The sequence below is a fragment of the Temnothorax longispinosus genome, chromosome 8, assembly GCF_030848805.1.
Source record: "Temnothorax longispinosus isolate EJ_2023e chromosome 8, Tlon_JGU_v1, whole genome shotgun sequence".
NCBI classification, from domain to species: Eukaryota; Metazoa; Arthropoda; class Insecta; order Hymenoptera; family Formicidae; genus Temnothorax; species Temnothorax longispinosus.
Genome location: NC_092365.1, coordinates 17,223,828 through 17,243,144, shown reverse-complemented (window position 1 = coordinate 17,243,144; position 19,317 = coordinate 17,223,828). Strand labels below are relative to the sequence as shown.

The 19,317-nt window shown below is 40.5% G+C and overlaps 2 protein-coding genes and 1 long non-coding RNA gene across 7 annotated transcripts in view; 1 reads left to right on the top strand and 2 right to left on the bottom strand.

Moving 5' to 3' along the window:
* Positions 1-19,317, bottom strand: part of Gwl (serine/threonine-protein kinase greatwall) — a 182,254-nt gene that overhangs the window by 159,139 nt on the left and 3,798 nt on the right. For 2 of the 4 annotated variants that reach the window (XR_011733424.1, XM_071787099.1), the window contains exon 3: positions 5,469-5,510. The exons of the other annotated variants lie outside the window; for them this stretch is intronic. Coding sequence is in view for 1 of the 2 variants with exons in the window: in XM_071787099.1 (XP_071643200.1) it covers positions 5,469-5,510 (42 nt within the window). In the remaining variant the exon portion in view is untranslated. The remainder of the gene's footprint in view (positions 1-5,468; positions 5,511-19,317) is intronic. 4 annotated transcript variants of the gene reach the window in all.
* On the top strand, positions 8,273-19,220 carry LOC139818409 (serine proteinase stubble). 2 transcript variants are annotated; one of them, XM_071787102.1, is made up of 7 exons: positions 8,273-8,902; positions 9,313-9,352; positions 16,674-16,990; positions 17,395-17,861; positions 18,089-18,363; positions 18,608-18,753; positions 19,060-19,220. In XM_071787102.1, exons 1-7 carry the CDS (start codon positions 8,819-8,821, stop codon positions 19,210-19,212), a joined length of 1,482 nt encoding a protein of 493 aa, XP_071643203.1. In that variant the 5' UTR covers positions 8,273-8,818; the 3' UTR covers positions 19,213-19,220. The 2 variants fall into 2 exon arrangements, with proteins under 2 accessions (XP_071643203.1, XP_071643202.1); XM_071787101.1 differs by lacking the exons at positions 8,273-8,902; positions 9,313-9,352 and adding an exon at positions 14,287-14,991.
* On the bottom strand, positions 16,167-17,592 carry LOC139818412 (uncharacterized). Its single transcript, XR_011733426.1, has 2 exons — positions 17,454-17,592; positions 16,167-17,361 (listed from the first exon to the last, which is right to left on the bottom strand). It is a non-coding gene; the product is annotated as an uncharacterized lncRNA (long non-coding RNA).

Here is a 19,317-nt window from a genome sequence, read left to right as displayed (position 1 = left end):
TATTGTTTAAAATTTCGAAGAAGCCGAAAACTTGTCGCAGAAGCATAGCATATCACTGTACTACGAGTGATATACTGATAATAATTTTTAATAATTATTTAAAGGTTGCCAGTGGTCAGAACTGTACGGAACTATCGTCAGGGAATTCAGAACTATTGTTTAAAATTTCAAACGAGCCGAGAAGTTGTCGTAGAAGCATAGCATATCACTCTAGTACGAGTGATATGCTGATAATAATTGTTAATAATTATTTAAAGGTTGCCAGTGGTCAGAACTGTACGGAACTATCGTCAGGGGGTTCAGAACTATTGTTTAAAATTTCGAACAAGCCGAGAACTTGTCGCAGAAGCATAGCATATCACTGTAGTACGAGTGATATGCTGATAACAATTGTTAATAATTATTTAAAGGTTGCCAGTGGTCAGAACTGTACGGAACTATCGTCAGGGAGTTCAGAACTATTGTCTAAAATTTCGAACGAGCCGAGAACTTGTCGTAGAAGCATAGCATATCACTCTAGTACGAGTGACATGCTGATAATAATTGTTAATAATTATTTAAAGGTAGCCAGTGGTCAGAACTGTACGGAACTATCGTCAGGGGGTTCAGAACTATTGTTTAAAATTTCGAACGAGCCGAGAACTTGTCGCAGAAGCATAGCATATCACTGTAGTACGAGTGATATGCTGATAACAATTGTTAATAATTATTTAAAGGTAGCCAGTGGTCAGAACTGTACGGAACTATCGTCAGGGAGTTCAGAACTATTGTTTAAAATTTCGAACGAGCCAAGAACTTATCGCAGAAGCATAGCATATCACTGTAGTACGAGTGATATACTGATAATAATTTTTAATAATTATTTAAAGGTTGCCAGTGGTCAGAACTGTACGGAACTATCGTCAGGGAGTTCAGAACTATTGTTTAAAATTTCGAACGAGCCGAGAACTTGTCGCAGAAGCATAGCATATCACTCTAGTACGAGTGATATGCTGATAATAATTGTTAATAATTATTTAAAGGTTGCCAGTGGTCAGAACTGTACGGAACTATCGTCAGGGAGTTCAGAACTATTGTTTAAAATTTCGAAGGAGCCGAAAACTTGTCGCAGAAGCATAGCATATCACTGTAGTACGAGTGATATGCTGATAATAATTGTTAATAATTATTTAAAGGTAGCCAGTGGTCAGAACTGTACGGAACTATCGTCAGGGGGTTCAGAACTATTGTTTAAAATTTCGAACGAGCCGAGAACTTGTCGCAGAAGCATAGCATATCACTGTAGTACGAGTGATATGCTGATAACAATTGTTAATAATTATTTAAAGATTGCCAGTGGTCAGAACTGTACGGAACTATCGTCAGGGAGTTCAGAACTATTGTTTAAAATTTCGAAGGAACCGAAAACTTGTCGCAGAAGCATAGCATATCACTGTAGTACGAGTGATATACTGATAATAATTTTTAATAATTATTTAAAGGTTGCCAGTGGTCAGAACTGTACGGAACTATCGTCAGGGAGTTCAGAACTATTGTTTAAAATTTCGAACGAGCCGAGAACTTGTCGCAGAAGCATAGCATATCACTCTAGTACGAGTGATATGCTGATAATAATTGTTAATAATTATTTAAAGGTAGCCAGTGGTCAGAACTGTACGGAACTATCGTCAGGGAGTTCAGAACTATTGTTTAAAATTTCGAACGAGCCGAGAACTTGTCGTAGAAGCATAGCATATCACTCTAGTACGAGTGATATGCTGATAATAATTGTTAATAATTATTTAAAGGTAGCCAGTGGTCAGAACTGTACGGAACTATCGTCAGGGAGTTCAGAACTATTGTTTAAAATTTCGAACGAGCCGAGAACTTGTCGCAGAAGCATAGCATATCACTCTAGTACGAGTGATATGCTGATAATAATTGTTAATAATTATTTAAAGGTAGCCAGTGGTCAGAACTGTACGGAACTATCGTCAGGGAGTTCAGAACTATTGTTTAAAATTTCGAACGAGCCGAGAACTTATCGCAGAAGCATAGCATATCACTCTAGTACGAGTGATATGCTGATAACAATTGTTAATAATTATTTAAAGGTTGCCAGTGGTCAGAACTGTACGGAACTATCGTCAGGGGGTTCAGAACTATTGTTTAAAATTTCGAACGAGCCGAGAACTTGTCGTAGAAGCATAGCATATCACTCTAGTACGAGTGATATGCTGATAATAATTGTTAATAATTATTTAAAGGTAGCCAGTGGTCAGAACTGTACGGAACTATCGTCAGGGAGTTCAGAACTATTGTTTAAAATTTCGAACGAGCCGAGAACTTGTCGCAGAAGCATAGCATATCACTCTAGTACGAGTGATATGCTGATAATAATTGTTAATAATTATTTAGAGATAGTTAATGGTCAGAACTATGTTACAGAACTATAGAACTCGTCAAGAACTATAAAATTCATTCTGAAAAAATTATATGATATGCTAACTTCGCGGGAAGTTAGCATATCATTTCTCAACTTCCGTTTATTATATTTAATGACCAGAACTATTGTTAAAAATTATCAGGAACTATAGAACTCGGTTGTATGCAAAGAGAACTCTACTTTTTTTTTATATGCTGACAATTGATATGCTAACTTCATACACATCATATCGGCGCGTCGAACGCTACAAGAAGCCGCACGAAATCCCAAATACGAAAACCGTCGCATGAATGGACAATCGAAAACCCCAAGCTGCAAATCAAATACAAAATCAAAGCCTCCACCCCTCTCAGAAGGCTCCAACCAAAAAGTAAGGTGGCGCCCAGAACCGCACACCAAGGGCACAGAAGAAACCAAAAACTACCCGTCGCCACCTCTCACTCCCACCTCGTGCAGGGAGTCACAAATGCCAAATGCAACACTCCAATCCGGTATTACCAATGCCAAAAAGGAAAAAACACACATAATGGAGAGCACTGATATAGAAACACTCCTCAAAAATAAGAATTGGGGGTGTCGAAATTTCGCCAGGGGAGACCCTTCTCCGGACCAGGTCAACGACCCGCCGCCAGACGAACTCACGATACTCTGCGAAGTCAAAGTCACACTGAACAATGCAACATCCAAGACACCACGTCGACACGAAGCACCGGAATGTAAACCCGATGATGTCCCTAAACGGCCCTTTAAAAATTCGAAATTTTCCGACGTGACGACCTCCGTCGATGGAAGGGAGACTCAGGCGCACAAGCACACTCCCGCCGAACAAAACCGCGCCTTCCCGGCAATGCTCGAGACAAACATGACGGAAAAACGAACAAGCCACGTAAACATAAAAGACATGAATCACGAAACTATAGTACTATAGAACCGCGGATAAAAAAAGCTGGCAATGTTCTGTACGGAACACATTGAGTCAAAAATTCATTTAAAGAATTATTCATTCATTCAAATAAAGAAAAAAAGCTGGGGAAAGGTTTCTTCTGGAAAAGATACATCCAGACGATTTTTGAAAATGCGGTGCCAACTTTACAGTGGCACACGCAGTATGCATATGTAAATAATTTAATTTAATAAAAATTTCAAGAAAATTTTAACAAAACGGAACCGGAAAAAAACTAAGTTGCGCATATATTATAATCTATTGCCTTGAAAAGAATAGGCTCGGAAATGGATAGATTCTAGAGCCTAATAGAAAATATTTTTGTAATTTATGTAAATGAAAGTGGTCAGCGACTTCCCTCCCCTCCTCATTTCTCAGGACTACTAATTGTCAAAATACAAAACATATATGTGAAAAATAGATCTATAATTTTAAATTAAAGTCCATTAATGCTTTGCACATAATTATTGATACAATTATTATCCTAATTACGTATTAAAAGTAAATCATTAAATAAAAAACTGATAATATGTAAATAATTTAATTTAATACAAATTTCAAATAAAAAAATTTTGATAAACCGGAACCGAAAAAACTAATTTGCGCAATACCGATACTTTTGTTAGCTAGAAAACCGAAACAGAGAAACCGAAACCTTTATTAAATATTTTAATGTACCGAAACCGGAACCGAACCGATATTTTACTGGCTGCATGGATTGGTGAAAAATTTAAACCAAGAGCACTAAATATAAACAAAAAGGTATATTTCCGAGCGTTTACTAACAATAGCTACACATAGTTGTCCAAAAAAGTTCGCGCACGAGAAGTTTAGGCGAATGTTACCGATTCAAAGCTACTGAATTTCGGCAGTTCTTATTTCACCTACAGTACTTTTTTCGGAAGTTATGAATGAAATATGTGAATGGCAACTACGTAAAATGGAATCACAGTAGTCTTTCCAATGTGTATTCCATATTACCAATTTTTAATTCTTTACCTAAAAAATTTAGACCACGTTTTTTCTAACAGTTTGATATCTCTAGGAAACTATATCTGCTTGTGCACTTAAACTGGAGCTAACGTATTACAAAAGGAATGTTAGACAGTATTTAAATATTAATTAAATATTACGTAAAAATGTTTAGAGAAATCTGTATTAGGTATTTCTTTTAAAATATATTTTTGATAAGTTTCAGCTGCAAGTTCCAAAAAAAAATAACGAAAATGTCTTAAACAAGAAGAGGCACGAGAACTGCGCTTGTTTGTATATTTTTATAAGTTTAGGTAAAGGTAAAGGCAACCAAGCGGCCGGCCCCGACTCAAAGAATGCAAAGAATATATTAACCGCATTTTAATCGAAATCGTCGAGATTATATCTTGATCGCGAATATCTGAATTTAAATAGCATAATGTACACGAAACAACCGAAATTAAAAAATCAAACGGAGGGTAAGGGGGTTGATGACGAGAAATGAAGCGCATTTGACGCGCAATGGACGCAATAGCTAAAAATCTCGGATATTTTCGGCCGCGTTCGGCCAATGTCGGACGTAAAATTTATACAAAGCTACAAACGCGACGAATATTAACCGGCGTTATGTATATTAAACCGAGAGAGCTGTCCGCGATTATTAATCCCGACTTTATTCGACGCCGCAGCGACATAATAATAAAAAAAGCTGTAATAATCGTAGCAATGGACCGGATAACTAATGATGGGACAAATAGATATCCAGTTCGAATTCTACAAATCTAAAGACGGCGCCGACTATAAATTCACGATAGCCCCGAGGTAAGACCGGCAAGACCTTGATCTTTGTCGGACCGGTAGGTATGGTCGTTGTATTCTTTGCTTTGCTATCAATTCAAAAAATAAAAACGAAAAAAAGAAATACATATATATATATGTAACCGAAATTAAAAAATCAAACGATGAATAAATAATAGGTAAATAAATCAATGTTGGAAAAAAATTAGTACAATCCGAATCGCGAACCGCGAACCACGAACCGAACCGCGAAATAAATCGCAAACATTATTTGATCTCACCCAATCTTACCTCAGATATCAAGTGATCATTATAAAAAAAGTCACTCACCGACCGATGCGCAACGGACGGAGTTAGTCAGCTCCGATGATTCTGTAACACAAAAATGAAAGATTCATATTAAATAGACGCTCAAAATAATCAATGTTTCAAAAAATAATTTTTAAACGTCACGTCTACGTCGTCTTTTAATTAGATTTACTAATATATAATTTACTTATTTCCTGAGAAAAACCTTTATGAGAATATAAACTTTTATAAAATTTTAGATAAACGTTCGGTTTCTCAAATTATTTCTTGCTTATCCGAGATAAATCGACGCGAATAAATAGAAAAGAACAATTAATTTTAAAAATGAGAAATAACACTTACCCCAAGGTTGCTCCGTCGGGGCCCGATGCCTTTGCCAGGCCTCCTCCTCCTGTCCACGATTCGCCAGGTCCTTCTCCGTTGCAGCGTTAATCCGTACTCCGTTGGCCGGTTGGCGCACTCCACACTCACTCACGAACGTTCACGAAAATCGATGATAAGATCGCGTAGCTTATGATCGCGCGATATTTTCGACACTTTGCACGACACTCCCGGCATTAATCTCGCGACGTACTTAATTACACGGCAACGGAAAAATTACGGCGGAGAAGCTACGAACGAAACTATACGATCTGCTCGACGCCGTGCCGCGATGTCCCGCAGGGAGACGACAACATGGCAGAGAGAATTTCGTAAATCGCACGGTTAACTTCACTCGCGGACTCGCCAACAGCAACCGTGACGTCGCGTCACTACTCACTCGCGACTTTCACGAAAATCGACGATAAGATCGCGTCGCTTATGATCGCGCGATATTTTCGACACTTTGCACGACACTCCCGGCATTAATCTCGCGGCGAGTACTTGATTACACGGCGACGGAAAAATTACGGCGAAAAAGCTGTACGATCCGCTCGACGCCGCACCCGTGCCGCGATCCGCGATGTCCCGCAGGTAGACGAACATGGCGGAATTTCGTAAATCGCACGGCCAACTTCACTCGCCAAAAGCAACCGTGACGTCGCGTCCACTCACTCACGACATTCATGAAAATCGACCGATATCGTCGCTTATGATCGCGCGATCTCCGCGATATTTTCAACACTTCGCACGACACTCCCGGCATTAATCTCGCGACGCGGCACGTACCTACTTAGTTACACGGCAACGGAAAAATTACGACTGATTACGACGAGAAGCCGCGCTCTGCACTGATGCATGGAGCGCGGGAGTCGTGGGACGCGGGCGCCGCGCCGCGGCTAACGGCTTCTCGTCACACTATTTGGTAGGGACGAAGTGGGGGCTACAGGTAACTAGGCACGGTGCGCGCTCGGTATGCGTGACGTCAGCACGCCTCGATACCACTCCTCTACCCCCACTACTCGTGTTTACCGCGGCGCGCACGACCGCGCTTTAACGTCCCCGGCCGCCGGCCGCCTTTAAGATGCCATAAAGATGTCTTTTAGGGCCAATTTCACCAACCACAGTTAGCTTAACCGACAGTTAAAGTTAGCAGGATTGACCAATAGAAATGAATCCACACTGCTTTCTATTGGTCAATCCTGCTAACTTTAACCGTCGGTTAAGGGCTCAGTCACAATGAGAAAAATAAGGAATAAGATAAAGGAATAAGGAATAAGGCATGTTGCATCTCACTTTAATGTACGTGTACTAAAGTGAGATGCGACATTCCTTTATTCCTTATTCCTTTATCTTATTCCTTATTTTTCTCATTGTGACTGAGCCTTAAGCTAACTGTGGTTGGTGAAATTGGCCCTTAGACATTAATGCTACCTGGGCGCTGTCGGCCGTGTCGACGAGACGTGACGCAAGTTGACGCGCGGTTGGGAAAAGCGAAATCAACCGTCCAAAAGAACGTAATAGAAAGTCACTATTATCGAATGCGATATATACCTCGGCATTCGTATCTAATTCCGCGAAGCACATGTATTAAATAAACATTCGACATATATGATATTAGGGCGCGTCGCGCTGGACGGACCAATGAACATCTTATGTAAATCAATATGGCGACTTTATGCTGGATGCTCATTGGTCTTATGCTAAGCTATGCATTTTGTGTGTGATTGCCTTGATTTCGGGTTCTTTATCCGTTCCGAAAACGACGGAAATTCTATTCTGAAGCTGCGCGACACAACGCAAGACGCGAGTCAAGTTGACGGTTGAGAAAAGTGAGACCGCGTATCCGAATGAATGTATAATCGAATGCGATTTATACCTCGGATGTCGGAACGTAATGCTAAGACTCCATAGACGCGGAAACGCCATGCGGCAGAGTGCGTTGACCAATCACAAATTTTGATTTTGCCGCAGGCGACTTGCGGCAGCCTTCTGATTGGTCAACGCACTATACCGCACGGCGTTTCCGCATCTATGGAGTCTTAGCATAACCGATGGTCCAATGAGAAAAATTCGTTATCGAAAAAGAAATTCTCTCATTGGGCCATCCGACATAGGCGCGACATACGACTGACTGTATTAGAACCGGCCTTAAATGAACATTCGATGTATCACATTTTTCTGTAATCTGAATAATCGGACCTGGCGATTCGTACTTATATTACTCTGCGATGTGCGATCCGCGAGCAACGACATCAGAAATCAGAACGGGCCGCGGGCGCCTTGGTAACATGAGCAGTGGGGATAGAGAGGGGTAGGCTTTATGCGATACGCATACCCGGCATACCGAACTAACCGACCGCGGCGAGGCGGCGACCGCGCACCGTGTGTATTCACCTTACCCCCACTCTATCCCCACTACTCATGTTTACCGCGACGCCCGTGACCTGTTCTGACGTCAGACGTGTCGTTACTCCCGCGCCCCGCGCCCCCTCGCTCCAGTTCCCGTTCCCATATCGCGGAGTAAATACACGAGTCGCCGGGTCCGATTGTTTAGCTTGCGAAAAACTGTGATACATATATCGAAAGTTCATTTAATTCATGTGCTTCGAGGATAATCCGTAGTTAATCAAAGTCGCGTAATCGCGTAATCGCGTTTTCGAGACAGTTGCTCCGGGCGAGTGAAGTTGGCCGTGCGCGATTTACGAAATTCTCTCCGCCACCTTCGCTTCACTTGTCGTGTCTACCTGCGCGCGGGAATCGCGGGATGTCACGGTGCGGCGTCATGGCGTCATGGGCGTCAAGCGGATCGTATAGTTTTGTTCGTAGTTTCTTCGACCGCGACGTAATTCTTCTGTCGCCGTGTAACTAAGTTTCTTAGTACCGCGTCGCGAGATTAATACCGGGAGTGCCGTGTGCCTTTAGTGTCGCGCGATCATAAGAGGAGACGATATCGACGATATCGTCGATTTTCGCTCGTGAACGTCGTCGCGTTGTGAGTGAGTGCGACAATGGACCAACGGAGTAACGGAGGACGATCGAGGAGAGGAGAACGGGGCCTGGGAGGCATCGGGCGACGGCGGAGCGACCGTGGGGTGAGTAGTTGTTAATTTTCTTATATATTATATTTTGCCGTCCTGTCAGTTCTGTGGTGGACTCCGCCACTTTCGTGGTTTTTAATTACGGTGCAATTTCGGGTCGAGTCTGATCTCCGGCGTATGCGAGATATAACGTCGCGAACCTCGCGTCTCTCTCTTATTCGCACGGTCGCAATATTATTTGCACAATTTTTCGCGGATGAATTATGCGAACTAGTTAACACGGAAATATCCAGCCGCTTATTGCGGCGCCGGCGCCGGCGGCCGCGATTGTTTTTTACATTTTAAAATCAGATATTTGTTAAAATAATGTTTTAAAAACGGGCAATAATTATTTACTTCGATAATTATTTACTGTCGATTATCTTGGACGTAGATTTAATATAAAAATATTTCTTTTGTTACAGATCAACGCAGAATTACAACTCCGCTGTTGCGCATCGGCCGGTGAGTTATTTTTTGAGCAGAAGGGATAAATATATGTATATTAAGTTTATTTGTATGGTACAAATTAGTACAAATTTAGTCCTTCAAATTTCTGTATTTAATTTTCTTTTTTTTCTTTTTTTTTTTGTGGTCTTTCTAGCTTAATGCTAAGGTAGCACCGCCACGATTTTCTCCGAAATGGCACGGGATACAAAATTGTTATTAGTGGTACAAATTAGTACAAAATGGGTACTAAATATTCTGATAGGTCCGGTTTGATTCTGCCGATTTGGTCCTGCTAGCTTAGAAGAGGTGAAACAAGGAGATGCGAAGTTATCCAGAAGAAAAATAATTGAAATGACAGATTATTTGTTCTCGCGTTTAGAGGTACTAATATTATACAATTTCGTATTTCGCATATTTTTACCCTATATTTTTCGTATCGCGATATCATTCTGATCATTCATCTCTGTATTCACGGTTCGATGACATATGATAGGCGATAGCAAGTCGTTTCTCCGGAGTCCTCATTAGCATAAATATGATTCAATGTCTCATTTCATTTCACGGAGTTCCGCGATACATATGCGAGATAAAAAAAAATCGCGATCATATTAGCATAAAACACCGCAAAAGATATTCGTGCGAGCTTAAACGTCTTAAACAACTTTGTTCACCCGTCAACAAAAGATTGCATTACTAAAATCGTATACAAACGAACGAATACTTTTAACAGATTGGAAAAATGGAATTGTAATATAATCACGGAAAATGATAGTCGAGTCTATCATTGTTCTCGTCATTCCTGCTATAAAAGTCCGGCGGCTCTCGCTTTATTTCGTTTCACGCAGCGCTGAGGAGATCACGAAGCAGCGCCCCGAAGGAAACCTGTTGGAGAGGAATTCAAAAGGAAAAAAAAGGGAATTCCGAGCGTGGAAACCCATAAGGAGAAATAAAGAAGATTCCATGTCTTAGAGAAAGAACGAAGGGAGCGCACCATAAAATCAGCGGCGCTGTGGAGAGAGCGTCAGGCTGCTTTCAGAAGGGTCCGCGCGTATTTCACGGCTGACGTACCTTAACGAGCCGTCTCCTCAGCAGACACTTCGATGGAATCGCTTATCCGAAAAAGTCTGACATGACACATCCAGTACGATTAGTACGGAACAAGCGTGCGACGTTATCCCGCGCCAAATCGACTAACGGAACGTGATCTGAATGATGTGTATTCGACTTCGATGACAGGGGGATTACATTTAATCCCGATCAATCATGAACCCGACACAATTACGATGATCATCGATGAGATAAGAAGCTGATTAATTCCAACTTATAACTACAATTCGCCAAAAATTAAACGGTTTCTTAATCTTAATAATAATGAATTTAATAGATAAATTTTCCACAATACAAAATATAAAAAATTTAAGTCTACAATTTTTATAAGCTTTGCGAAAAAACATTTTTTTATTTGAATCCTGTCAAAATAGATGTAAAAATAATTGATAGGCATATATTAAAAATTCATAATTTTCCAAAAGAATTCTGGTCAAACTTTTTTTCAATTTATCTACTTATCTTTTGTGAAAACTCTGACAGCTTATTTCTCAAAAGAAAGAAGCTTCAAAGTACTCGTTAAAGCAAGAATCTTCTTATATTTCTCTGAGACATGGGAGCCTGATCAGTTTTACAAATAAAAATTACAGAGGAGAATTAATTGGCGCCTTGATTACGGGATGTAGCTTGCGTATTTCCTCGGACACAAGGAGGAACAGGGAGATGGAGAGTGTAAGTGGTTACAGCGCGATTTAGTCAGGCGGTTATCATCGTCGGCTAGAAGTCAGCTGGTGTGTATGCAAGCATCATGGCAATCGTGCGAGAATCCAAGACCTTGTAAGGTCATTGGCCCTGACGTGAATTATAGTTCTTAGGCGTAGTATTTGTGTTGTTCTCTCTGTCTTGCCCGCGCGATAGAGATACAGTAGACCCCCGTACAACACGAGGGTTCCATATTATAATCGCTTCCATATTATAATAGATTATATGTATATATATTGCATATGCATATGGAAACATATTTATAAGAGATGTAAAGGTTTATTATGAAAAAAATGTAAAAGGAATATTATAGATGTAACATTAAAAATATCTCTTTCATTTCACTTTAAAACAAACAAATGTTAAAATGTGTTATACGAATCCGTGTTATATGGGTGTCTGAATACATCGATTGGTTACGTGTAGTGTATATTTTGCGGAACCGATCAATGAATATGCGCGGCAAAGAATTTCTGGCATAGTTTTTGAAGAGTGTTTCTATTCGAGACTTCTTTTACAGAGAAGACTCTTCAAAAACAGGACAAAATTTAAATTTCTTATTTCAAGGAATTATTTCCTCGCAAATTCCGCGTCTCGAGATATATTATACCGCGAGATATTTATTTCCCAGGAAACGATCAATAAAATTTGCTCATCGGCGAATGATATTCATCAATACCTTGATACATAGGCACATATACACTGACATAGTTAGATCTGCTTTTTAAATTAACAGGTTTTGCCTGCTACATCAACGCAAAATGTCAACAAATAAGCACGCATAAAAACTACAAATCAATATGAATAAACGCTATAAAAAGATTTAAAGCTCCTTTGAGGATAATAAAATTTAATTGATATATTATAGGATTGATATACCGTTAATACTTTAAACTGGTATCAAACTTTTTGCGTAGTACCGGTTCAACCTAGAAAAATTGCTATTGCGTTTTACATATATTATATATGTACAATTTTTCTAATGAAGATGTATATATAATTTATACAGTTCAATTATACCGTTGTTAATTAACAGGAACCAATTTTTTATAATTTCTAAGTAGCAGGATTCAACGACGTAAGCAATCGTACGTGCAACTTTTATGACGCTATGAAAGTGAAGCCGTTTTATTGTCTACTCCGTTATATCGCGTCATAAGGAGTATAGTAACAGAACATATAGAAGGAAATGAAATTTCCGTCTGTAATATTATCATCCTTGACCTGTTTCACGAAGCACTTTGTGTTTTCATACTAAAATGCATCATTAGGTACACACTAAAACATTATTAGATGTACTCCCTTTTAAGACATTTCTAAATAAGTAAGAATTAATGAATTCTATCATTTCTATCAAAACTTAAACTACATTTATAGCTTCATGCTTCTTTTTGCTTAATTTTATTTATCTATCAATCAATACATTCGATACGTATGGTGTACAGATATCTCTCTTTTTCTTTTCACAGACCCTTCCTTTCGAATGACACGTCGTTAGAACCCTCAACAAACGACTTCGATATTTCTCAGTTAATTACGAGTAACTCCGGCCCAACCGGTTTGCACGTTTCGGAGGAAGGATTTTGCCAACAAGGTCCAGTAATATTACCATTGGAATCGGTACGAAATCTTGAACCCAATTTTTGCGTACGCGTGTTAAATATCCGGCATATACATACGCGTGACGTTCCCACAATAATGGGTCAACGACTCGAACAAGAACATTGAACTTTAGTAGCAAAAGACGCGTCATTATTAGCTTCTCGAGAATCGTGCTCTGAGAGAACTTTATATCGATAGTAAATAATATAAACGTTAGGAAATTTGATGGACGGTTGTACAAATGTGTGACACATAGACACACAGAATGAAGTTCAAGATCCACGTTCCTGCCACCCACGATCGTCATCTATCGTTAGGCCTTGATAATACGCGTGTATTTTCGGCAAGGTCCGGTTTGGCGAGTTAGACGCTAACCCGCTGTCCTTATCGATTACCGAGCCCTGTTTCGCGAACGACAACAAAAAAAGGTTTTATCCCGTCGAGATGTCGACAGTAAGTGGTTATTAACCGTTCAAAGAATGCACGGTCAAAGAACGCACGAACTTAAAATCTCTCTTCCTCCCTCCACCCCTTGAGATGCGGTTCGTCGACCTAGGTATCGCGATCCTGACGTACACTTCAAGGTCCTCCGCTCTTCGCTCTCCTCTGCGGAAGGTACTGTTTATACCTCCGCGAAAGATCGAAGATCCCGCGTCTCAATGGACTGTTTCTAGCGAAACAGGCTTTTGCCTATCGATGTGCAAGACGCGATAAAATACGCGTTGGGCGTTTCACTCGCTTCAAATCATAAAGATACTTCATAAATGTAGAAACATCCCCCGGTATTTCTCCAGATTAATCTAATGAATATCTTTTTATTATTTTTCAATTTATATATTATGCTAAAGTATATATAATATTCTTGCATAACGCTGTCAAATGAATGACACGAGTCGAGTACAATAGGCAAGAGTTGAAGAACTGAGGTAGCTTCAGAATAAAGAAAAGATCACAAAGATCACATACGGGGGGAGGGGAAAGGCGGTTCTAAATTCTACGTCGGCGGAAGGAAATGCGTAAGTACCTAGCGTCGGGATAGACCAGAAGGCGGGGATCCACGCGGCAAGCAAGTTCACGGCCGTCTCTTACGTGCAGCCTTCTCCTGGCATCTTCAAGGCCAAGATGTGATGAAGGATCGTGCTCTCTATGCAAATGCCATTGCGCGGCATTCGAGTTGAACACGAACCGTGCGAGCAAAGACCGATCGAGCGTGATCCGGTTCCATCATATAGCTTACATAATCGAGATAACTTAAATCCCATTCACAGATAGAAGTTATTGTCCCCGGATTATATGCTCAGACCGCGAATCTCACTCGCGAATATTTCTCGAAGAACTTTACCTCGAGTAATTACGTAGAAATTAGAATTATATTGCAAAATAAATATTGTTATAAAAAATTATATACCTAAAGATATATTGTGGTAGAAAGAAGAAGCCTTTTCTACCTTTTATTTTATATTACAACCCACATAACAAACACGTTTGGTTAATATAAAATAGTTTAATATTATAAATAAAGGAGCATATAAACGAGATAAAATACAACAAAATTCATGCTTCATAATTTAAAGTAAATTCTACATGTTTATGGTTTTCTTATTTTAGAGGTATAATTGAAAAGCAGAGGCAGCTAAGCTCGGTTGCTTTAAATCAATCCCTCTTCGCGATAGGAATCAATCCACTTTGCGCGCATCATCAGAGCATAAATAATCGAAACGATTATTTTGCACATCACCGTGGGGAAGCACACCGTGTCTGATCCCTATATACCGTCTATCCTCCCTGCCGTCTGCGCCCTATCCTTTACCCTGCGGCTATCGGAGTGATGATAAAAGAGCAAGAGAAGTAAGGTGCGCGAGAACACCTCGTGCGTTGTACCGAGGAGGAGGGCGAGCCCGTTATAAGCTCGAGCAGCGGCTATTCAGCAGCTTAGACGGCCTAGTGGAGTCGGCAGGGTCCCCGCCGATGATCCGCGCACGTGGGCCTGTCAGTCCCGTGTCCCCGCGCGCCGTTCGTTGTTTCTTTCCGCGGTACCTTGAGCTCTTCGCGCGCCAGTACAATTCTGGCAGCTCAAAGTATGAATAATCGGCCACGCAGACCGTCGCCGTTCGCGATGCTGGTGCTGGTGCTCGTGGTGCAGGTGATTGCGACGATCGTACCCGCGGCGGCTGTCGGGCCCCTGTCCAGATCACTGAACTTCGACGACGTTCGCCCGGAGGACAACGCCGTCGTCGTCGAAGGTCGGTAGCGATTGCCAAGTATAATTTCACATGCGATCCTCGTCTGGATGCTGATTTCTCATGACATATACGCTCACTGCGTCTGCTTTGGACATTTCATGATTTTTCGATAATTTTAATTGAGAATTACGTCAAGAATCCCGCGGACCAATCTCTTAGAAAAGCGATCCCAATGTAAGGCGAGAATTAAGATCAATTTTAAATACCGACGTGAAAAGTTATGTCATCGTTCAGCAATGAAGAAGAGATCTGTATAGAATACCATTGTCCTTTAATGCTATTCCGCTCTCTCTACCTATAATAGTTCCCATTAATTTTATTTAGTTAAAATTTGTTTCGATGGTTTATAGCAAGATATATTTTTAATTAAAATTTAAATTAAAGAATTTATTCGATTCCATGGTTTTCTCTCTTTTCGAATATTAAAATAGCTCAGCTTTTATCCGAAGATATTTTTAGAATATCATATTCGTAAAAAAATTTATGCTCTATCCGAGCATCGAATCTATCCTCTTATGTGTGTATTTCACACATAAGATACTAGTCAAGATAATTGATGATATGACTATTCATTAGTCAAGAAGACAACGGTCGTTCTATGTGACTTTTTCTTCGTTTGTCAATGATTTAGTCTTACAATTAATGTTATCAATTTTTGCTTTCTTCGTTGATGATCGTAAAATATAACAGGTGCAAGGTGCAATACATATCGGAAACAGAATAATAATTCGCACATCCCATACACGGCAGCCGGAAGTTCTCCCGGCGCGCACAAACCTCACCTTCGTCGTACGTGTGCACCTGTGTGCCTTGCGTAGGTCAGCGAACTCGCTGCTAAGTATTTCGATGGAATTCTATTATGATGTTTCGATTATTCAACGTGCAAATTTTATGCAGTCGGCAGCATTAAAAACAAATTTCTCCCTTTCGTATACATAATTTCTATTGATGCAATTTTTGAATTAAAAAAGCAACTTTGCGTAAGAAAAACAAATGCTTCTTAAAAAGCGATTATCTTTTTACTTTTAGATACAATTCAATCACGTGATCGATCAGCCGTCAGGCATATGACAAACGTATGTGCCGAGTTTTTCAAAAGCACAATAACACAAATAATATATTTGAACGTAATGGGATAAGCAAACAAATTCTAAAAATTTGTCTACACTTTTCAATTCATTTTCATGTACAATTTATTTCTGATGTAGTGTTTATTATAAGCTCGAAGCTTTTGCGGATGACAAAATTAAAGGACAACGTCCCGCTAATTTTATCGCGATTTTTTCTAGTTCTTAACATCAGAAAAACACACACATCATGTATATTAATGTATCCGGACATTAATGCTAAAGAACAAGCATTCCCGGAGTACGTGCTGAGATAAACATGCTCGATGCATCCTGATTCTGCGATGGTAAACACGATAACATACAGGTACTTTAACGGGTAAAGACAACAAGAGACATACCTGAATAAATTTCATCAATTTTCGAGCTGACGTATGACTATCGTGACAGAAGATCATAAACGGGTGGCAATGACAGAATATATCAAAAAATTGAAAAAAATAAAGATATATAAAAAAGATAATGCGTATTTAATCAACATATTATACGAAATACTCCCGAAAAGAAATGTGCTTCGTCGTACAAAAATTAATGAATTATATGTTCAATTTGCAGCCGCGATCGATCCGGATCAGCTCGGATCGAGGGAGGGTCGGGGCATTCTTTGGAACGGTGCCACGACTCGAGAGACCTGCTTGACTTCGAAAGGCGAAATCGGTCGTTGCACGACCTTCAAAGAGTGCTATCCGTACTTCAAGATTCCGGACCTGGGTGCCCTGGACGGCTGGGTTCTCGGCGTTTACGACACGTGCAGCTACATCCGCGAGGATGGAAACCCGAGCTTCGGGATCTGTTGCTCGAATCTGTTGCTCAATCCCTTCGTCACGCCTGACCCTGACAATTGCGACAAATCTACCGTAGAAGAACCGCAAGTAAGGCACCCGACCGTGTGTGTCAGTTACAATTCGACCCAATTGCATAAAACCTAGTGATTCGCCAGCTTAAATAACTCGACCTAATTCCATAGAATCTAATATTCGCGCTCCCGTTCTACATTCGTGGTAATCACTTTCCTTACCGGGAAGTCGTAAAAATTATACGTGATCTGAATTATAAACCCCGTTAGATCCTATTAGAAAGTTATATTCTCTGCCGCGTCGATTCGGCAATACGATTTCACAAAAGGCCTTTTTACGGCCCGCGCTTTTATTGCTCGGTGTTCGCGCATTCCTTCCTTCAGTCGGGCGCAATACCACGGTCATTCTTTATTCCTTTCATCCGTCCCTGAGGATCTTTCTGTCAACTGAAAGAAATTAAGTTATAAATTGTTTTATAGGTGGAGGACAATAAGAAAAACAAGAACGAGGAGATAGCACGTCCTCAGGCTGCACCTACTTGGCCACCACCGATTCCCACACATCCGCCCGATCACACGATACCGCCGCTTCCGACTCATCCACCATCGCCCAGTCTACCGACGTTTTCCACCACGTCGAAACCGACCTCCAGCACGAGCTCCAAGAAACCCAGCGTCGCTACTACGTGGCCGACGAAGAAACCAGGCTGGTGGAGCACCTCGTCGACGTCCACGTCGACGACCAGCAAGTCTCCGATCGGCAGCACCACCTCGCAGTGCGGTGCCAAGAACGGTAATCAAGATCAAGAGCGTATCGTAGGAGGTAAGAACGCAGACCCGGGCGAGTGGCCGTGGATCGCCGCGCTCTTCAACGCTGGACGACAATTCTGCGGCGGATCGCTCATCGACGACAAGCACGTGTTGACGGCGGCGCACTGCGTCGCAAAGTGAGTCTAATTTATTTATCAATTTATTTTATTTCGCAAATCAAACGTGGCATCTCATTTGCGGAATAAAATAAATTGATTGAAATAATATAATGTCTAAAACTCTCTTATTTCTTTACTATTGATATGTACCGGAAGATTCGTTGTAATTAGATTATACGAATAATTAGAAGTTATTGCGAATAATTTTGAAATATCTAATAAAAGAAAATATTGTATCGTTTCAGTATGAACTCTTGGGACGTTGCGAGGTTGACAGTTCGCCTCGGTGACTACAATATTAAAACGAATACCGAGATTCGTCACATCGAGAGACGCGTGAAGAGAGTCGTTAGGCACCGAGGCTTCAACTCCCGTACGCTCTACAACGATGTAGCACTTCTTACGCTAAGCGAGCCCGTGGAATTCACTGAACAAATACGACCTATCTGTCTTCCTAGCGGGTCGCAATTGTATTCCGGCAAGACGGCGACCGTCATTGGATGGGGTTCTTTGAGAGAAAGTAGGAATATTTTTACACTAATATGCCTTTAACTCGCACTAGTCACTTAAATAGTTACAATGAGAAAAAAATTTGTACTAATGTGTAATTAACATTCATATACTCTCCTAAATATTCTCGTTTAAAGGGTTAATTTGCATAGTCATTCATACCGGGCTATTCACGGGCTGTTCAAGCTCTAAAATGTCTCTTAGGCAATATATTCGTACGAAGGATTTAATAGCAATTTATTATATTCAACCAGGTGGGCCGCAACCAGCGATTTTGCAAGAAGTTTCAATACCAGTGTGGTCGAACAGCGAGTGTAAACTGAAATACGGTGCAGCGGCACCAGGTGGTATAGTTGACAGTTTCTTGTGCGCTGGCCGAGCCGCTAAGGATTCCTGCTCGGTTTGTATTTATACATTCGTTGGCTCTTTCACATTATTTAAATGTCAAACATAATTCGTAGCCCATGAACATGAATGCGATCAATTATTTATTAATTAAATTATTATCTAAAATTCTAAATTATAATCAGTTATATTTAGTAAAAAAAAAGTCGGTTTAATAAAAAAGATTGTTGAGTTCGTAAAAAAAATTGAAAGTTACAATCAGACTATCTCATTTTGTGCCAAATACGAAATATGAATATATTACTTATATTTACAACCAAGTTTTATTGTAAGAATTGACGTAATAACGTTGCATTTATAGGGCGACAGTGGAGGACCTTTAATGGTAAACGATGGTCGCTGGACGCAAGTTGGCATCGTATCATGGGGAATAGGATGCGGTAAAGGACAATATCCAGGCGTGTACACGAGAGTGACACACTTTTTGCCGTGGATTTATAAAAATTTAAAGTAGAGTACACGCACGTATTTACCGCCATGTCCCTTTCGCACCATCGCTGTTTCTTCGACGTGAGGGATTGCCGAAGAAACGCGGAATCGATCGCATTCGCTCCGAAAA